Genomic DNA, 15,511 nt, shown 5'->3' with positions numbered 1-15,511 from the left:
TTTGTTTCTGTATTATTGTCTATTATGGAAAAGATATGTTATAAAACTATAAGTATGCCAAGATGTTACAAGAATTCCCTTTGGAATAAGTCTCAAACTAATCCTTATTAGAGACGCGTACTGCATGTCTAAGTATTTAAAACCGTCGCGAGCAAGGCGTCTATCTTAATTACAAATGCTTTTAATTGCATTTATAATTAGATTTAACACAATTCTCGTCGTTAGGTAGGACAAAAAAGGGTGACTAGGTACCTATCTAAGCCCTAATAGGATAGTGTTAAATATATCATAGTACCAACTAACCCTTCGATCGTGTTAATATAAAAACGTAATTACAAGCTACAAACCGCTATTAATAATTACATAATTTACGATCGTAAAATTCAAATTGATAAATTTATATAATTGAAAAAAACAATGCTATGGATCTTCATACTCTACAAATAATCCCACAATACCTTACATTTTCGTGTAGACAAACATAAAATATACAGCACCAAGAATCGCTTAAGTTTTTATACACATTGCGACCACAATTTACCGGTAAAAAAGGCTAAGTTGTGTGTGTCCTAGATAAATCTGTGTGAAGCGTGAGCAACGCAATAAAGGAGCGCGCTCACCGGCCGACGTCCCGCCGCGTCTCCGCGATTGACGTTCAAACACAAGACACTAAAAGGTCTATTGTATACGAAAAGCTCGTTACCGCACCGACCGGTCTTTAACACGTACAATGATCACTCTATACATAGCAGTTTATCTCTTGCCATTAGATGTTTTATGTTTACATTTTTGACACGATTTTTATGGGCATTCGCTGCGGTGTCGCGCTGTGACACCCAATTATGATTGTGTTATGGATTAGTCATTGGGCCACTACTGTCAATCAGTTATGAATTTGTATGCATATGATAATAATATATTCATAAAGCAGCGGGATATTTGATCGGTTGTATAAATAGGAAAATAGGAAACACTTCGACAACATTCGATTAATTTTAGCACATAGGCAAACGGAATAAACGCCATTTAAAAATAAAAACACAATTATGCTAATGCGAATCTCATTAAACATTTCACGTGGGTAAATACTGTCACATCGGATAAGGCTATCGGATACGATGCGTGATCTTACATCGCGGATAATATCGGATTGCGTCAATTACGCGACGCAGCTCGGACGCGCGATACATACAAATGTATTGTATGCAACGACCTTTATTTGCGCTGTAGGGGTATGGAGATTTCGACCGTAAAACGATTGTGGTATACGCTGATATACTTATTCGTGGTTGGTTAAGGTAAGCTTAGGAGGTGGTTAAAGAATTGCCTTACTTTCTGGTTATGAGAAGACTTGCGACATATGGATTTTGTTGGACCTTGGACATATAGCAGAGAACTACACCATGACACTAATACACTTTACCTGATATTATTATTCAAAAATAAAATTACCATCCCCATGACTTCTTTAAAACCTCGACCAAAGAAAAGCTATTTTTAAACATTATCATTTGGCGGTGAAAAAAACGTAAATTAATCACAGTGTAAATATGCCTTAAGAATTGTTTTTATTATTACTTGTGAGGCGAATTCCCAACAAAATTCCGCGTCAATCAATTCAGACAACGCCTCGGCCGTATCAAAACACATAACTTGGTGCCATGGAATAAGTATACAATTCAGAAATATTCTTTTTGCTAGTGTAATATCGTTGTTGTCAAAGACCACTACGCGTAAGAAGAATCCTCAGGTCAACCAAAATTCGAAATACTTAATACGATTTGTAGACTTGAGATTCAATTTAAATTCCATCGGTTCTACAAATATTTTAATACTCATTTCCTTCCGCGAAAAACAATTCCATACCCAACAAATTTTACTCGAAACCAATAAGAAGCCAGCCGTCTTATTAGACAAAATGGGAATTCATATGTTCTATTTAGCAAAGACACGGAAGCGAACGACGGAGGTCCGAGGGCCGGTGGCTTGTACACGCCGCGCGTGGGACGGAACACATTGACAAAATAGCGGCTTTACCCTACCGTTATATGGATATAATGCTAACGATTGCAGATAGTTTAGAAATACTGAGAAATGACGCGAACGCGTAAGTTCACGTTATGTACAGGCAATAAAGTATTGGTAACTGAAACGTGCATTGTTGCGTTCGGACTTAGTAAAGGCTTGTTATAAGATTTCACTCAATTTCCTGCAAAAGACAATTAAATGACTAGACCAAATTATATATTTATAAAGTGAAATAATGTTGGGAATTATGCAGGTTGAGAAACATTATAATATAATTGCTATATTTATTATTCAATTGGAATCCATAAAAAGCAATATGCTGCCAGTGAAATGATTTAAAATACATGATATACTTTTGCCCCCCAGCCGAAGTTAGTAAAGTAAACGCGGAGTCCTATCTAGCTAGGCAAATAGCTCATAAATATAATAAATAGCCACTCGACGAGCGTGCCCATTAATAATCACTTATTAATGTTAATGCAAACATCGTAGTGATATATTCGTCGGCTCAGTGAACGATCGCACAGAAGGAAGCCGCTCACCTACGCACACGGCACATGAATAAAAATCGTACTGGAGCTCTCCTAACCCGCGGCATATGGCCGATGTCAATAATTGAAAAGCGGACTTATTAAATATGCTCATAACATAGCGTTTGGTATTGTCCAGGAGTCGCGTCATTAGTCAGTGAGACGCGGGCCCCAACCCGGCAATTTGAACGCGCCGAGCTCTGGGCCAACGCACCGGTAAATTGCGGCCTGCCACCTCGCACAGCCACTTTTATTTATTTGTATTTGTAAAGCATTCGAATCCTAATTACATCGGCGAGTAGCGAGCACAGACTGTGATTCGGACGATGCTTTTTGGAACAGTTGGCGCTACCGAGCGCTGACGGGTTAATGACAGCCCGCGCTTCCTGCTCCGTTAATTGTCGGGAGGAAGTGGATAGGCGCTGGCACGCCGCGCGCCGCCACTCCGCTCGCCACTGCAGCCATGCCGCGGCTACGCGGGCGCATCGCATTATTTATTAGATGTTTTGCTTTTGTTTGTTGCGTCACGTTCGGTAGCTGAAGCACTTAGCCGTCTGTCAGTCTGGACGAGGCTTATTTCAGATTATAACGTAATACGGTAGTTTGCTTGTCTCTGGTGCCATTCAAACGATTGCTTAATGCCTTTAATTGCCGAGCTCCGGTCGGACAAAAACTCTGTTACGAATTCGTGGCACTTGATTTTTTTATCAATGATAAATTGCCTCGAAATCTGCAAGTTATTTGTTTTAGACGTAACAGCGCGATAGTTATGAATAGCTTTGCGCAATTGGGATATTCTTAATTCGCAATACCACTAGTGATGTAACGCGAAGTGATCTGAAATGAGTTATTGACACTGCGTTGAGTTTATGTGGACCTGTTTTTAGTTTAATTTAGATTATCTATGCCGTGTCCGTGGTCGGGTTGGATGCATTAAAAGTACAGAAGTGTTGATTGCGCGAGGCTAAATCGAGATGATTGCTCGGGTAATGGCGAGGCGTGCAATTTAAGGCTCTAAATCAGGTGAGACGTCGCTCGTCCGCCGGCTCGTCGGCTACCGATAAATAACAGCGCGCAACGCCCCGCACCGCGATTAGCGTAACAAGAGAATCCTCCGCTTACAACTGCAAACCAACTGTTTTTATTAAGTTATTATATTGGACATAAATTGTGCATCGAATACAGATCTCTTAAAGTGTTATTTTGTAGACCACAGATGATTTATTTAGATCGTAAGTTACTTTTACAACCTGTTCTAATGTGTGGCAGACATTTGCAAAAAAACTTTTTATGTTAAAAAAGACCTTATCACTCGGAAAATTAAGTCTATTAGCAACTCTTATAGGCTCTAGTCTCCGTGTTACAAACAAATTACACACCAACTGGCCTTAAACGCGACTCACTAGGATCGGTCTCCCCGGGATTCTTATTTGTCATTGTGCAAAATGTCTTTTGATGTTTTAGCTATTCGAGTGGCAGTAACTCCGTCATTTACCAAACAATATAGCTGAGTGCACATTGATAATGCAATGATCATTACACTAGAATGCACAAGGACAAAACTTCAACACTCTTACTAATTAAGTTACCTAGCCAAGCCAGCAATCGATTTAAAAAATTATTCCATCAAAATCGATAACCATTGACGCACAGTGCGGGCTATTAGTTTGTCTGTTGTAATAGGTGTACAAGATTAAGTAGAGGCAAGCGACGGCTCCCGGGCCCATGAATGGGAGCACGTACACGGCCTGCCAATCGATTCGGCCCGGTTCACCGCGTGAAATCGAGCGCGCGCTCTCATTTACCATCGATACGATTACCGCCTAAATCGATTACGCACACCCCTATTCTATTAAGTAACGTATTCAAATATTAGACTAGCGGTTCAAATTTAGAATACCGCAGAGGGTAGTGGACGGGTTGCGTTCGGTGCTTACGGTTATGCGATTAGTAGAGATGTGGTCGCGGCATTGATATGGTTTAGTTGTGTCGCTCAGTTATAAGTTCAGTTGCTTGTTCTGGTGTTTTATTTAATAAAAGTCTTTGTAATAAGTCGTACAACACCCAGACTATCAAGAGGCCAAAACATACATTTGTCATGCACAGGTCGACAAACATCACGTGACCAATTTATTTATTAGCATCCCACGCGTACCATCAACAAAAACGAGCCCCTAAGCAAAAACTATTGACATGATTTCCCGTTGCACTGCATCATACAAATTTACGGCCTCCCGCCAAGTTTGTTTCCTCATAATTAATATCGAATAATAGTGTCCCAATATCCTGCCCATAAATGTCACAGCCACTGGCGCCTAGCACAGGTACCAAAACTATAAAAATATGTGAAAAAAACATACAATCCCTCGCACAACAAACGGTGAGTCAGTATCGAAAAAACATTCTTAAATTTATAACACCCGGCCACCGGTATAAAAATCTAACGAATAGTAATTTTTCTTACAAAATTTAGTGATATGTCAAACGAGTTCGACGCGACAAATAAAAATGTACGAGACGAGGGAAAAAACGAACTAAAGACTTGGGTTATTGCTAAAACAAGGGAAGGTATACCGTATCAATCAAGGCGTTGACAAAAGTGGAATTTTTTTTCGACGCTGGCCCGTGGGATGAAAAAAGGGTCCGTGTTTATGGAAATACAATAAAAGGGAACGGTTTGCGGACACTATACATGCAGTTTTGCTTACATAAATAAATGAGATAATTGATTAACGTAACATAGCTATTTCACAAATTTAGATATTACTGTCCGAAACACGAGACAGTTTCGATTCGAACTACTGGATTCATAACGCACAACCGAAAAAAACTTTTATGAGATGTAATTTTTCAATTACAAATTGCAACCAAATAAAAATCGAACCTCAACCCATCCAAAGCCCTCAAGGAAGACTCGCCAGGTATCGAGTAATGGTAAAAATGCGCTGAGCCCCCCGCCGAGCGGATAGTCCCCATGTCACTCAATGTCCGAGTAGGGTGACCACACTCTCGTACTCTTGAGCAGGCTTTTTGCACCTCTTTAATACGAATTTCTTTATTTATTTACACCTTATTATTAACTTATTGACGTGTACGAATAAACTTCGAATTCGGACACGATTTATAGCGGAGACTGCGACTGCGAGTGACCTAGGTTTTCGACGCTTTTTATTTAATTTTTGTTTTATTTGCAAAGAACATTTTATTAATAAATCTTTTAAGATATAAATCGCGTATTTTGATTACCTATACATAAAACTAAGTATATTTTTAACACTGAACTATTATTATTTACAATACTATTACTTGTTATAATAACAATAAATGTAATTGTCTTGTTTAGTATTTGTGAGAAAGAGATAAGACAAATGATAGAAAGATCACCATAAGAATATTAATATAGATTCCATATATACACACAAATAAAAAAAATCAGATGCCATTCTAAAACCGATTTCAGAATAGCATCTGAAATCTGTAAAAAAAATTATCAATAAAAAAATAACTCACAAACGATACACGGTATCTTAATAAGGTACGCTTAATTTTATTTAAGTAAAAACGTTTTTAAATCCAATCCTGATCTCGTACCAATGTGTTTTTGAACGTCCGTAAACAGGGACGACTTTGTCACTCGGCCGCGGTAAGGGAAGGCATCGCGAGGACGCGTTTGGACCAAGTTAAAACCTCATAATTAGTTTAAAGCAAATAGCAATTAGAGCACATTATGGTGTAGACTTACTGGCAGAATTAGTTCAAATCGATTATGAGAAAAGCATCGGATTGTATCACTCATGGTCAAAAACTAGAATATAGTTCAATTTCTATAAATTTAAATCTGTTTTTAGTTTCACGGCGTGTTTTATATTTTAATAGCTAATATTGTTTTATGTCTATTAATATTGTCACTCTACATTTTGTATTAAATAATTTTTTGCTGTCATGCAAAAATGAATTTTATGACTGACAAAAACACGACCTTGCTTTTAAAAATGTACGTAAACAACACATCGGCATATCAACTTACGGCCCAGTCCCTAATAGTTAGCGACCGCAAATCGTGAGCGAACGAACCGCACAATCGGTTACCCAGTGACATGATACGATTCACTTAGTTCCATTACATTGCCTCTAGGGCACTTATTTCATACCATACAACCATAAAAATTACGTTACATAAAAGAACATAATTCAATTTTAGATAACAAAATATAATATCTTTTTAACTCGACTTCTTTTATTACGCCCGTAATTATTCTTAATCTGAAATACATAACGTTCATAATCAGATAAAAAATAGATGACCAAAAACAATAAAATTGTAAAGGAAACAACATGTGCCATAGGAATATTGATTGGTTCTTGTGAAATTTTTACTTGGACCACACCAGCGGGCACGATTTATACGATGGCGCGCGGTGATCGATGACCGGTGAGACTTGTCCCGGCCACCGAGAGAACACGGACAACGGCCACTACCGTTCCAAATTCGAAAACATTTACCACGTTCTAAATTCAAAATTAGCTTTAATTAAAACGTCATTCTTATGTTTTCTTTAAGAAATAAACTTTGTATGTTTGGTTTTTCTTATTTTATCACAATCTTAGCCACAGACAATATTAAATGTCAATAAGTAGTAATAGGTTTATTGCGGCTAGAACTCACACTGAGTAACTTCAAAGACAACCAACTGATTTGAATAGCCACATACACAATAAATTGTCGGTAATTTATGACATCATAGCGATTATAGATCAGGCAGACAGTGTGGGACCGATTCCTGCCTCCACATTTAAGGTCATCGGATTCTTATTGTAATAGTTTATTTGGCACCAGTTCGGCTCGTGAATGCCAAATAGGAAAGTTCTATGACCGTCCGTTTTCCGCGACGTTGTTTAAAACTTAAATATGTAATACATGTTCTAAGTTCATGCGTTACGAATACATTGTAGATGTATCGTTGAGTAATAAAATTAATTTGATAAACGATATTTGATGTGTTGACTAATACTGAATTCTTGGTAGACCAATAAAACGTGTTTCTCTCGTTTACTATTTTACGGCTAGTTTTATTGATGTGACTACAGAAAGACAATCGAATACATTATAAATTATTTTTTAAAATGTATTTGCCGTTTAACCTACACAGCATCTTAAGGAAAAAAAGATTCCAATTACAAAATCAAAACAAAACATGATAAAAAAGACCATATAAAACTGTGTTGCAAGTGAGTAAACAATTCTCCTCGAAAACCATTGCAAACATCCCCGGCTCTACATCATATTCAAATAAAAGCATGCGATGTTCACACGTACGGCCGTACATTTTTCCCCGGGCTCCCTCACGAAGCAAAGCGGGGTAGCGGAATATATTGCATGATACCTCACATAACACATAGCACTGTTTATAGTCTGCTGGAGTGAGCAGTTTTATTGCTGCGTAAAGACTTGGACACACCGCTGAGATTTTTTGAATTTGGAATATCTGATTAATCCGCCATCTTTGTTATAAATTTGGCCACTCAATCAGTAGGCTTTATTTATTAAAACGCCAAAGTAAGGTAATTTTTAAACTGTTCTATATTCAATTTTAACTACAAGATATTAGGCTAGCAGAAGATAAATGGTACTAAAGAAGTAGCTTCAGGATATCAGGTAGGAATAACGATTCTGTCCAGTGTTGGCGGATCGATCAAAAATTTCAAAGATAATCATAAATTAACTTGTACTATACACGGCAAATGTCTCAAAGAAAGCTACACCACCACTTTCCTTACTTAAATAAAATGTAAATGGGGTGCCGTATTTTTTTGTACAAGACCATAAATTCATGCATTTGTCAGTGCGCGACATAAATGACATCGGCAAAAAGATATTATAACGTCCAAGTGTATCGGTGACTTTACAAAATAAGTGCAGGTGCAAATGCGTTCTTAGTTTTATTTCCACAATTCTACTTTATATCTGCGCTATTTATTGTGCATGTTTAATGTTGAGTGACAAACGGCGTGGCGAACTAAAAAACAGTTCGTGCTCACAACGTTCGTGAAAGGATTGAATTCCAGAACGAACTAATCGTTTCTAGACGTCTCGTGTGCTACTAGAACTGTTTCATTAAATCTCTTTTATAATTTTACTACATTAAAAAGGATCGCTATATTGTTAACAGAAATTAATTTAATAAAACACGCTCGTACTAAAGTATTCATAGGGGACTACCGTATTTGATGAAGTTAATGACTCATATATTTATTCCTTTTTCCATATTCACATTGTAAATCAAGCAAGTGGTAAAGTTATTCTAAGATTGTATCTTTGAAATTATTAAATTCCGTAACTATAAATAGTGTTAGCGAGAAATATCTAATTACTTCATAACATTTGCAAGAAACGAGATAGCGGAAAAATGTTCGCATTTTTACAAACATTCGTGGCATATATCAATGCGGGTTATTTGCATTCTTTTGCACGAACTGCCGAGATTAAGTTATAAACTATTATATTTATTACAAATGACTAGAAATTAACCGGTAGGCGACCATTGGGACAGCCAGCAATCATTTGCTGTTATTTATGATAACATTAATTTTGAACTCTCTTAACATATGTTGTGTAGATCATTCAAATGATAACATCTTATATGTATCGTAGACAAGAAAAAATATGTAGTAGAAAGTCAAATGTATAGTTGACAACCAAAAAGGAATGTTTTACAATGTATCTAATCGTTTATCGGCACAGTAAGTTATTCTAGGTTTTACTCTCGAATCCAACTGCGAAGGTAACAGACCCGCCTCTCCTAACCCCTAAGAAATAGAAGCTCCACTGGAATAGATTATAGGATAGGTATTAGGTATATAAGATTATAGTAGGATAGGTATATAAAATGGCGATAGCGTAGTTGGGAGTGGTACGGACTGCGGAGACGAATGTCCTCAGGTTTAAACCCATTAGCACACACTTCTGACTTTTCTAAAGTGATGAGTGTATTCTTTATGAATTATCGCTTGCTTTAACGGTGAAGGAAAACATCGTAAGGAAACTTGAATACCTGAGAAAGTCTCTATAGGAATTATGAGGGTATATGAGGTATGCCAATCCGCACTAGCCCAGTGTGGTGAAAAGAAATGCCCGGAGTTTCTTTCTGCCTTTCTTCTTCGGGTAGTCATCACTTAGGTAGCTAGTGAAAGGCTGGTAGGTTAGCTAGGCTAGGGCTCATGTCCTCACCGGTGAGGATCGCGACGCGTTACCCTTCTATTTCCCCTACTTGCCAGCCCGAGCTGGTTACTTCGTACTTTTGTACCTAGTCTTTTGTATAATCTTTATCCCTAATTTAAAATCTCCATAGTTATATAAGTGATTTTAATAGTTGTTTAGAAATAATAATTATTCTTATTCATTGTTTTGACGTATCATAAGTGCAACTTTGTTCGCCTACGTGATAAATAAAGTATTTTATTTTATTTTTTTTATTTTAAGGCCTAATTTCTCTCAATAGTGAGAGACCCGTGCCTAGCAGTGAGACAGTATATAATACAGAGCTGATTTTATTATTATATATTATTATTTATATCCCATGACTTGCGCCATCTTTGATATCGGCAACATTCATTCTGCGGGTTTTATATTGTCTAATAAACATTTAAATATCCTTACTAACTTTTGCATTTATAATACAAATAGTAACGAAACGTCGAAATTAAATTACTTGAAAACGGCTCTACAAAACCACCAAGAATACATGCAAGAGTATCTGTGTAAGAGTATATCAATCATTATGTTATTTGAAACGGTTAAGCCAATCAAATATTGACTCTTTTTTATTTGTTTGACGAATAAATGTTTTTAATTAATTCACATATTTTTCATTACACGTGGGATGCGTAAATAAGTTTCAAAACGGTTAATTAAAACGCATACCTTCATTAAAAATGCATTGTTGCAATCGAACTGCGGTATTTCGAGATATTAACGCTTAATAATTGTGCAAAGGAGCCATTAATTTTTGTAATCCTATTGTTTGGTGGCAAGGTTGATATTTTACAATATTTAGCGTCCACAGCACAATTCTTATTGTCAGTGGATTCCCACTTCATTTTCTAATTCATGTCAAGTGCGTCCGCTTAATTGGGGTCTAATCTAATTATTATGAGTAGAAATTGTTTTTTAATTCTTTATTGTCGGTCTCAGTTGCATTGTCCAATTATGTGGTTACGAACAAGGTCTTGGTTTCGTAATGAGTGCATTTATTTGCCGCACTTGCTTTGCTTTATAATTAACTTGAATTTATTAATTTCAGAAATTAATATGGGTGAAAATAATATTGATTATTCGGTGAACGATAAGATTGTTTATAAAACCCTAATGCTTAACAACTATTGCAGCATAACAGTGATCAAGAATCTTACAAAATCAATCCGCATAGAAACTATTTTGCGAACTTCAATAAACAACATTAAACATCATTGCAATTTGAATGAACTTTTGAAACCTTTAAAAACAACACGGTAGTGTCATCATGAGACATGGCTTGCATTGTCCCGCACTTCCCACTGCGAAAATAAAAGTGAGAATTCAATCTTATTCGCATAACGTTAACGGTATGTTTCCACAGTACAGTGAATTTAAATATTAAACCAGCGTTACCGACATCCGGCTTGAGACGTGAGGTAAGTAGCTGCGTTAAATTATATTTAAAATCGCTCCAATTACGTATACCTTTTGCTATAGTAGTATGCTAGTCCCAGTCGCGGATTCACCAGTATAAGTTGATCCTTGTATGATAACTTACTAGTATATGAGGCTGTGTCTCTGTGAGAAATTAAAGGTACAAAACCCTTGCCAGATTGTGTTTAAAGTTAGGCATCGATCCCGAAAAATAAATCAAAATAAATACATTTATAAATGTTAACTTAATATCCAGAATCTGTAAATCCATCCAACATGATGAAATCAATAAAGAAATATTTTAATTATCGGCACAAACTGTGTTTCAAATTAGTAACAATATAGATAGTTACCGAAGAGCCGCGTGCTCGCGCAACAAACTACCGATGGAACGCCGCAATGAAATCATAACGCTCGGATATTAAGTAATTTGGTCAACAAAAGGCAAATATAGCGAGCCATTCCGCTAGTTTATGTCTGCGAGACGGGTATTAAGGTAAATTGTAGGTAGAATTGCGCGCACGGGCCACTCGTTAGCCAGCTCTCGGTTGCGCTGTGACGTGACGCCGCTCGCCGGCCCGACGCTCGCTCCGGCCACGAGCGCTCGCCGAAAGTCGCATTGTCTCAGTTTTATGCGTACCCGACCTTAGATTAAATGTTAACTCGAAGATTTATAGCGGTCACGGAGACTAGTTTAGTGGACACTGTGGTCTTTCGTCGAAACGTTCAACTTTCATAAGAGCCCAATTTGTGGGAGCGCTTAATGCGATGTCGTGCTCCGGCGTGCATGCTCCGCCTTTTTATTGCTGCCCCTTAACTGTATACAACACCCATTCTCGCTAAGGTCGACTCGGAATGCTATTTGTAGACGATGGTATTTTATCTCGAAAACATAAGATGTAATATGCGCGTCTTCCGGGAAACCGCGTTGCGCCCAAACGTAATAAAAAAAACTGGAATTTATAATGAGAGTAGGTATTCAAGCGCGTCAACGGTTAATCCGATATGCATAAATATTACGGTTTATATAGGTACATGTGGAATTAATGAGGCTTGATTCACACGTTTCGATGCCATAAACGGAGGGCTACAAATAAGCAAAACACCCGCTTAAGCTACGAACAATACAAAATTGGTCGGATTCTTACACTCACCAATCTTCGCTTAGGCTTGATGAGCGGTCGGTTCTGACCGTTCATCTTGTAGTAGAGGCCGCACGCGTTGCACAGGTAGTGGCCGGTGCCGTCGCGCCGCCACAGCGGAGTGCTCGTCGCGCCGCAGTTCACGCACTCCCGACCCTCTGCCGCATACAGACACACGTCAGAACACTGCACACAACACTACGCACACGGGTCAAACAAGTCTTAGGACCAACCGCGAAACAAATACAACAGCACTAGTCTTCACGATTGTACTTCTCATTTTGACTAAAAATAAAGAAAAGGTTTTATGTAATCGTGAACAATAATCAAAATAACAAAGCAAAAAATATACAATAAATGATTACAGGATGTGAAAATAAGCTGGTTGAATTGAATAAGTAAATTAACATACGAAACCAACACCGAAATAAATGCAAAAATTACGCCACATAATTTGCACAGCGTTTCTAGTACATAAGAGTTAGAATTTACCTGTCTCCTGGCAGGCTGGGGAAGACGAGAGAATATCACATTCAGAAACATTACAAATAGAATTTGACTATCTAACAAAGCATGCGGATAAATATTCTATTACATAAACATACTGCATCATCCTTTACAACTTTTTTATCTACACATCAACGTAATTGCAATTACTAAGAAACACTAAAATATTCAATTAACAAGAGAAAGCGCGACGAGTTTCACTCAAAGAAAAATTATCAAGATTTTTTACACGCAAAGAAAAATCGAGAGAAAGTAACGTTAGCGTCAGGTACGTACATTCTCCGACGGGTGCGAAATGCCCTTACATTAAACCACGGAAACCATGCTTATTACACAAAATACTCACTCCATCACTAAGACATGATCAAAATAATTATAAACGTAGTAAAACATCGTAAGAAACGTAGTTTTAACATGAGCAATGAAGATTTACAAGATTGCAACAAAAGTGAATTGCTACGAAATCAAAATAGTTATTGCAAAAATGTTCGAGAGCGTCTACCGAACTAAACAGAGCATAAACGGGGCTATAAAGTGTTACCTACATGCTAATTTAACTATGTTCTGTCTATGAACGTATATTTTCAACGCAAGCATAACATAAATCGATTTACAAATTGGTTCAACAAACTGAACGACAGAAAAAGCAATTTCACGATACTATACTACGCATGCAATTATTGACCCCAGGACGAGCCTCCCTCCAGGGAAATTTGTAATCAACAGAATTGATTGATTTTAAACTATTTCGTAAAATCGCTTACATGTTTATCGAGAGGATGTTCACAGGTGGGATGCGTGCGCGCCGCCCACAATCTCTTTCTACTCGATTACTCGAACGATGATTTACCGAGAACGAATTTAGAACCTCATCACGAATGCCTAACTGAAATCTCTGTGGGAAACATCGGCGGCTCTCAACCGAGCATTCTTCGATACAATGATACGCAATTACATTTATGATAAAGTTTTTATACATAGCGGTAGCCGTCGATGCGTATCAAGCGTTATTCGTATCATAACACGCATCTAGATCTGATTATCTATATCCCCAGACGAGCGAGGCACCCTGAATAAACAATAATAGACGGTGACCGACGTTCCTATATTAATATGCGTGTAAGTGATCCGATATGATAGGAAAAAAATACGATAAACGAACCGAAAATGTTTTACGAGCTTTAGGCTGTGCGGCAATTCATCTTTTTTATGTAAAACCAGATCAAACCCGGCAATTAAATCTCCCGGACCTTATCGAAAACTTATTGCGATCAGGGCAGCGCGGCGGACGACTCACTTTTTGGTCTAACCCTTTATGTTTTTTGTTGGATCGATAAAACCCGTAATTTGTATCGAAGTTTGTAATAAATAAACATCAATAACGATTATTAGGAAAAAATAACAGGATATTACTCGAGCGATGGTTTACGATCGTGTCTCTGGCTTTTAAGAGTGATTCGTGCTCTATAGTAACGTCTCTATTGGTAAAAACATTTGTGAAAGTCAGTAGTGCCGGGGGCGGTGGTGTTTTACAAGATTTACATCTGCCTGCCTCTCATACGTGCGTCGATATTACACGTATTATTAACGAGAGTAGTATTTCTTATTAATTACTATGCGACGTAATTGTACGAACCGGATTAATGTTAACATTTTAATTCTTCCACAGAGTATGAGTTATATCTTTATTCCGAGTGACCCGCGATGCCACTCGCGCCGGACGTGCCTTCGACGTCCAATAAAGATATGATTTTATATAACGTGTAACCGTACGCTAGAGTGCCTATCCTGAACAAAAGCGGCCAGTATGAAGTTTAAGCGAAAAATTCCAGTGTTTGTTCAAAATTAGAATGCGGCTCGCTCTTTATTGCCCGGAGTGACGTGCGGTCGTGACGCGGCGGCGCTACGTGACCGCGATAAAAGATTTTCATCTGCCATATTTACGTAGCCGAGTGGGCGGGTTTTTATTTTTCGAGAGTCTCGAGGCGAGCGCACTCGGGCCCGTCAAGAACTCGCAAAGTTTTCACACGGGCCGTCCACGCAGGGAAAACATTTCGCCGGCGCGGCGTCGCGACACCTCGTATGCTGAATTGGCTGAGAGTGCAAACTCGAGTGATGTGCCGCCGCGCCGCACGCTCGGAACTATCGATGCGTTCAGACAAACGAAGCCGGCCCGTTACTCCTCAATGAAACGGTCGTGTAAAAACTCGATCGGAGTCACGTTGAGCACTAATGTGAGCGGGGTAATGTAATTTAAATGAAGGACTAATTCGCTCCCCTGTACCATGACGGACTCTCGGCGCATCGGCCCATCAACACGTAACGGTTAGACTATTTTGCATACAAACCATTAAATTATTGCTCAAAACTTATTCTTTGTTGCGCCACAGACGCTGTTATTACGCTTTAATTACATACTGGTATGCAAATAGAAATATTTAATCGGACCTCGTGATTTTGCGAGAATTTATTTCAATTGGGTATTGTGTATGGGATTTTGTAAAATGAATTTTACCAGTCATTGACTTGGATGAACTGTATTACTGGTTTGTATACAAACACTGTGATCGGAACGATTCAGATCTAAATTCCTTAATGCTCGATGTTAAATGTTTCCATAGAGCTCCTCACTTTAG

The 15,511-nt window shown here is 38.1% G+C and overlaps 1 protein-coding gene across 3 annotated transcripts in view; it reads right to left on the bottom strand.

Moving 5' to 3' along the window:
- LOC115449896 (GATA-binding factor C) overlaps window positions 1-15,511 on the bottom strand; it is a 99,280-nt gene that overhangs the window by 36,990 nt on the left and 46,779 nt on the right. For 2 of the 3 annotated variants that reach the window (XM_030177788.2, XM_030177789.2), the window contains one exon: window positions 12,375-12,526. In XM_030177788.2, coding sequence (XP_030033648.1) covers window positions 12,375-12,526 — 152 coding nt within the window. The remainder of the gene's footprint in view (window positions 1-12,374; window positions 12,527-15,511) is intronic. The other variant, XM_030177790.2, reaches the window with a different exon arrangement.

This window comes from Manduca sexta, chromosome 26 (assembly GCF_014839805.1).
Source record: "Manduca sexta isolate Smith_Timp_Sample1 chromosome 26, JHU_Msex_v1.0, whole genome shotgun sequence".
NCBI lineage: Eukaryota > Metazoa > Arthropoda > Insecta > Lepidoptera > Sphingidae > Manduca > Manduca sexta.
Note: the sequence above shows the minus strand (reverse complement) of the source record. Positions and strands in the feature narration are given on the sequence as shown.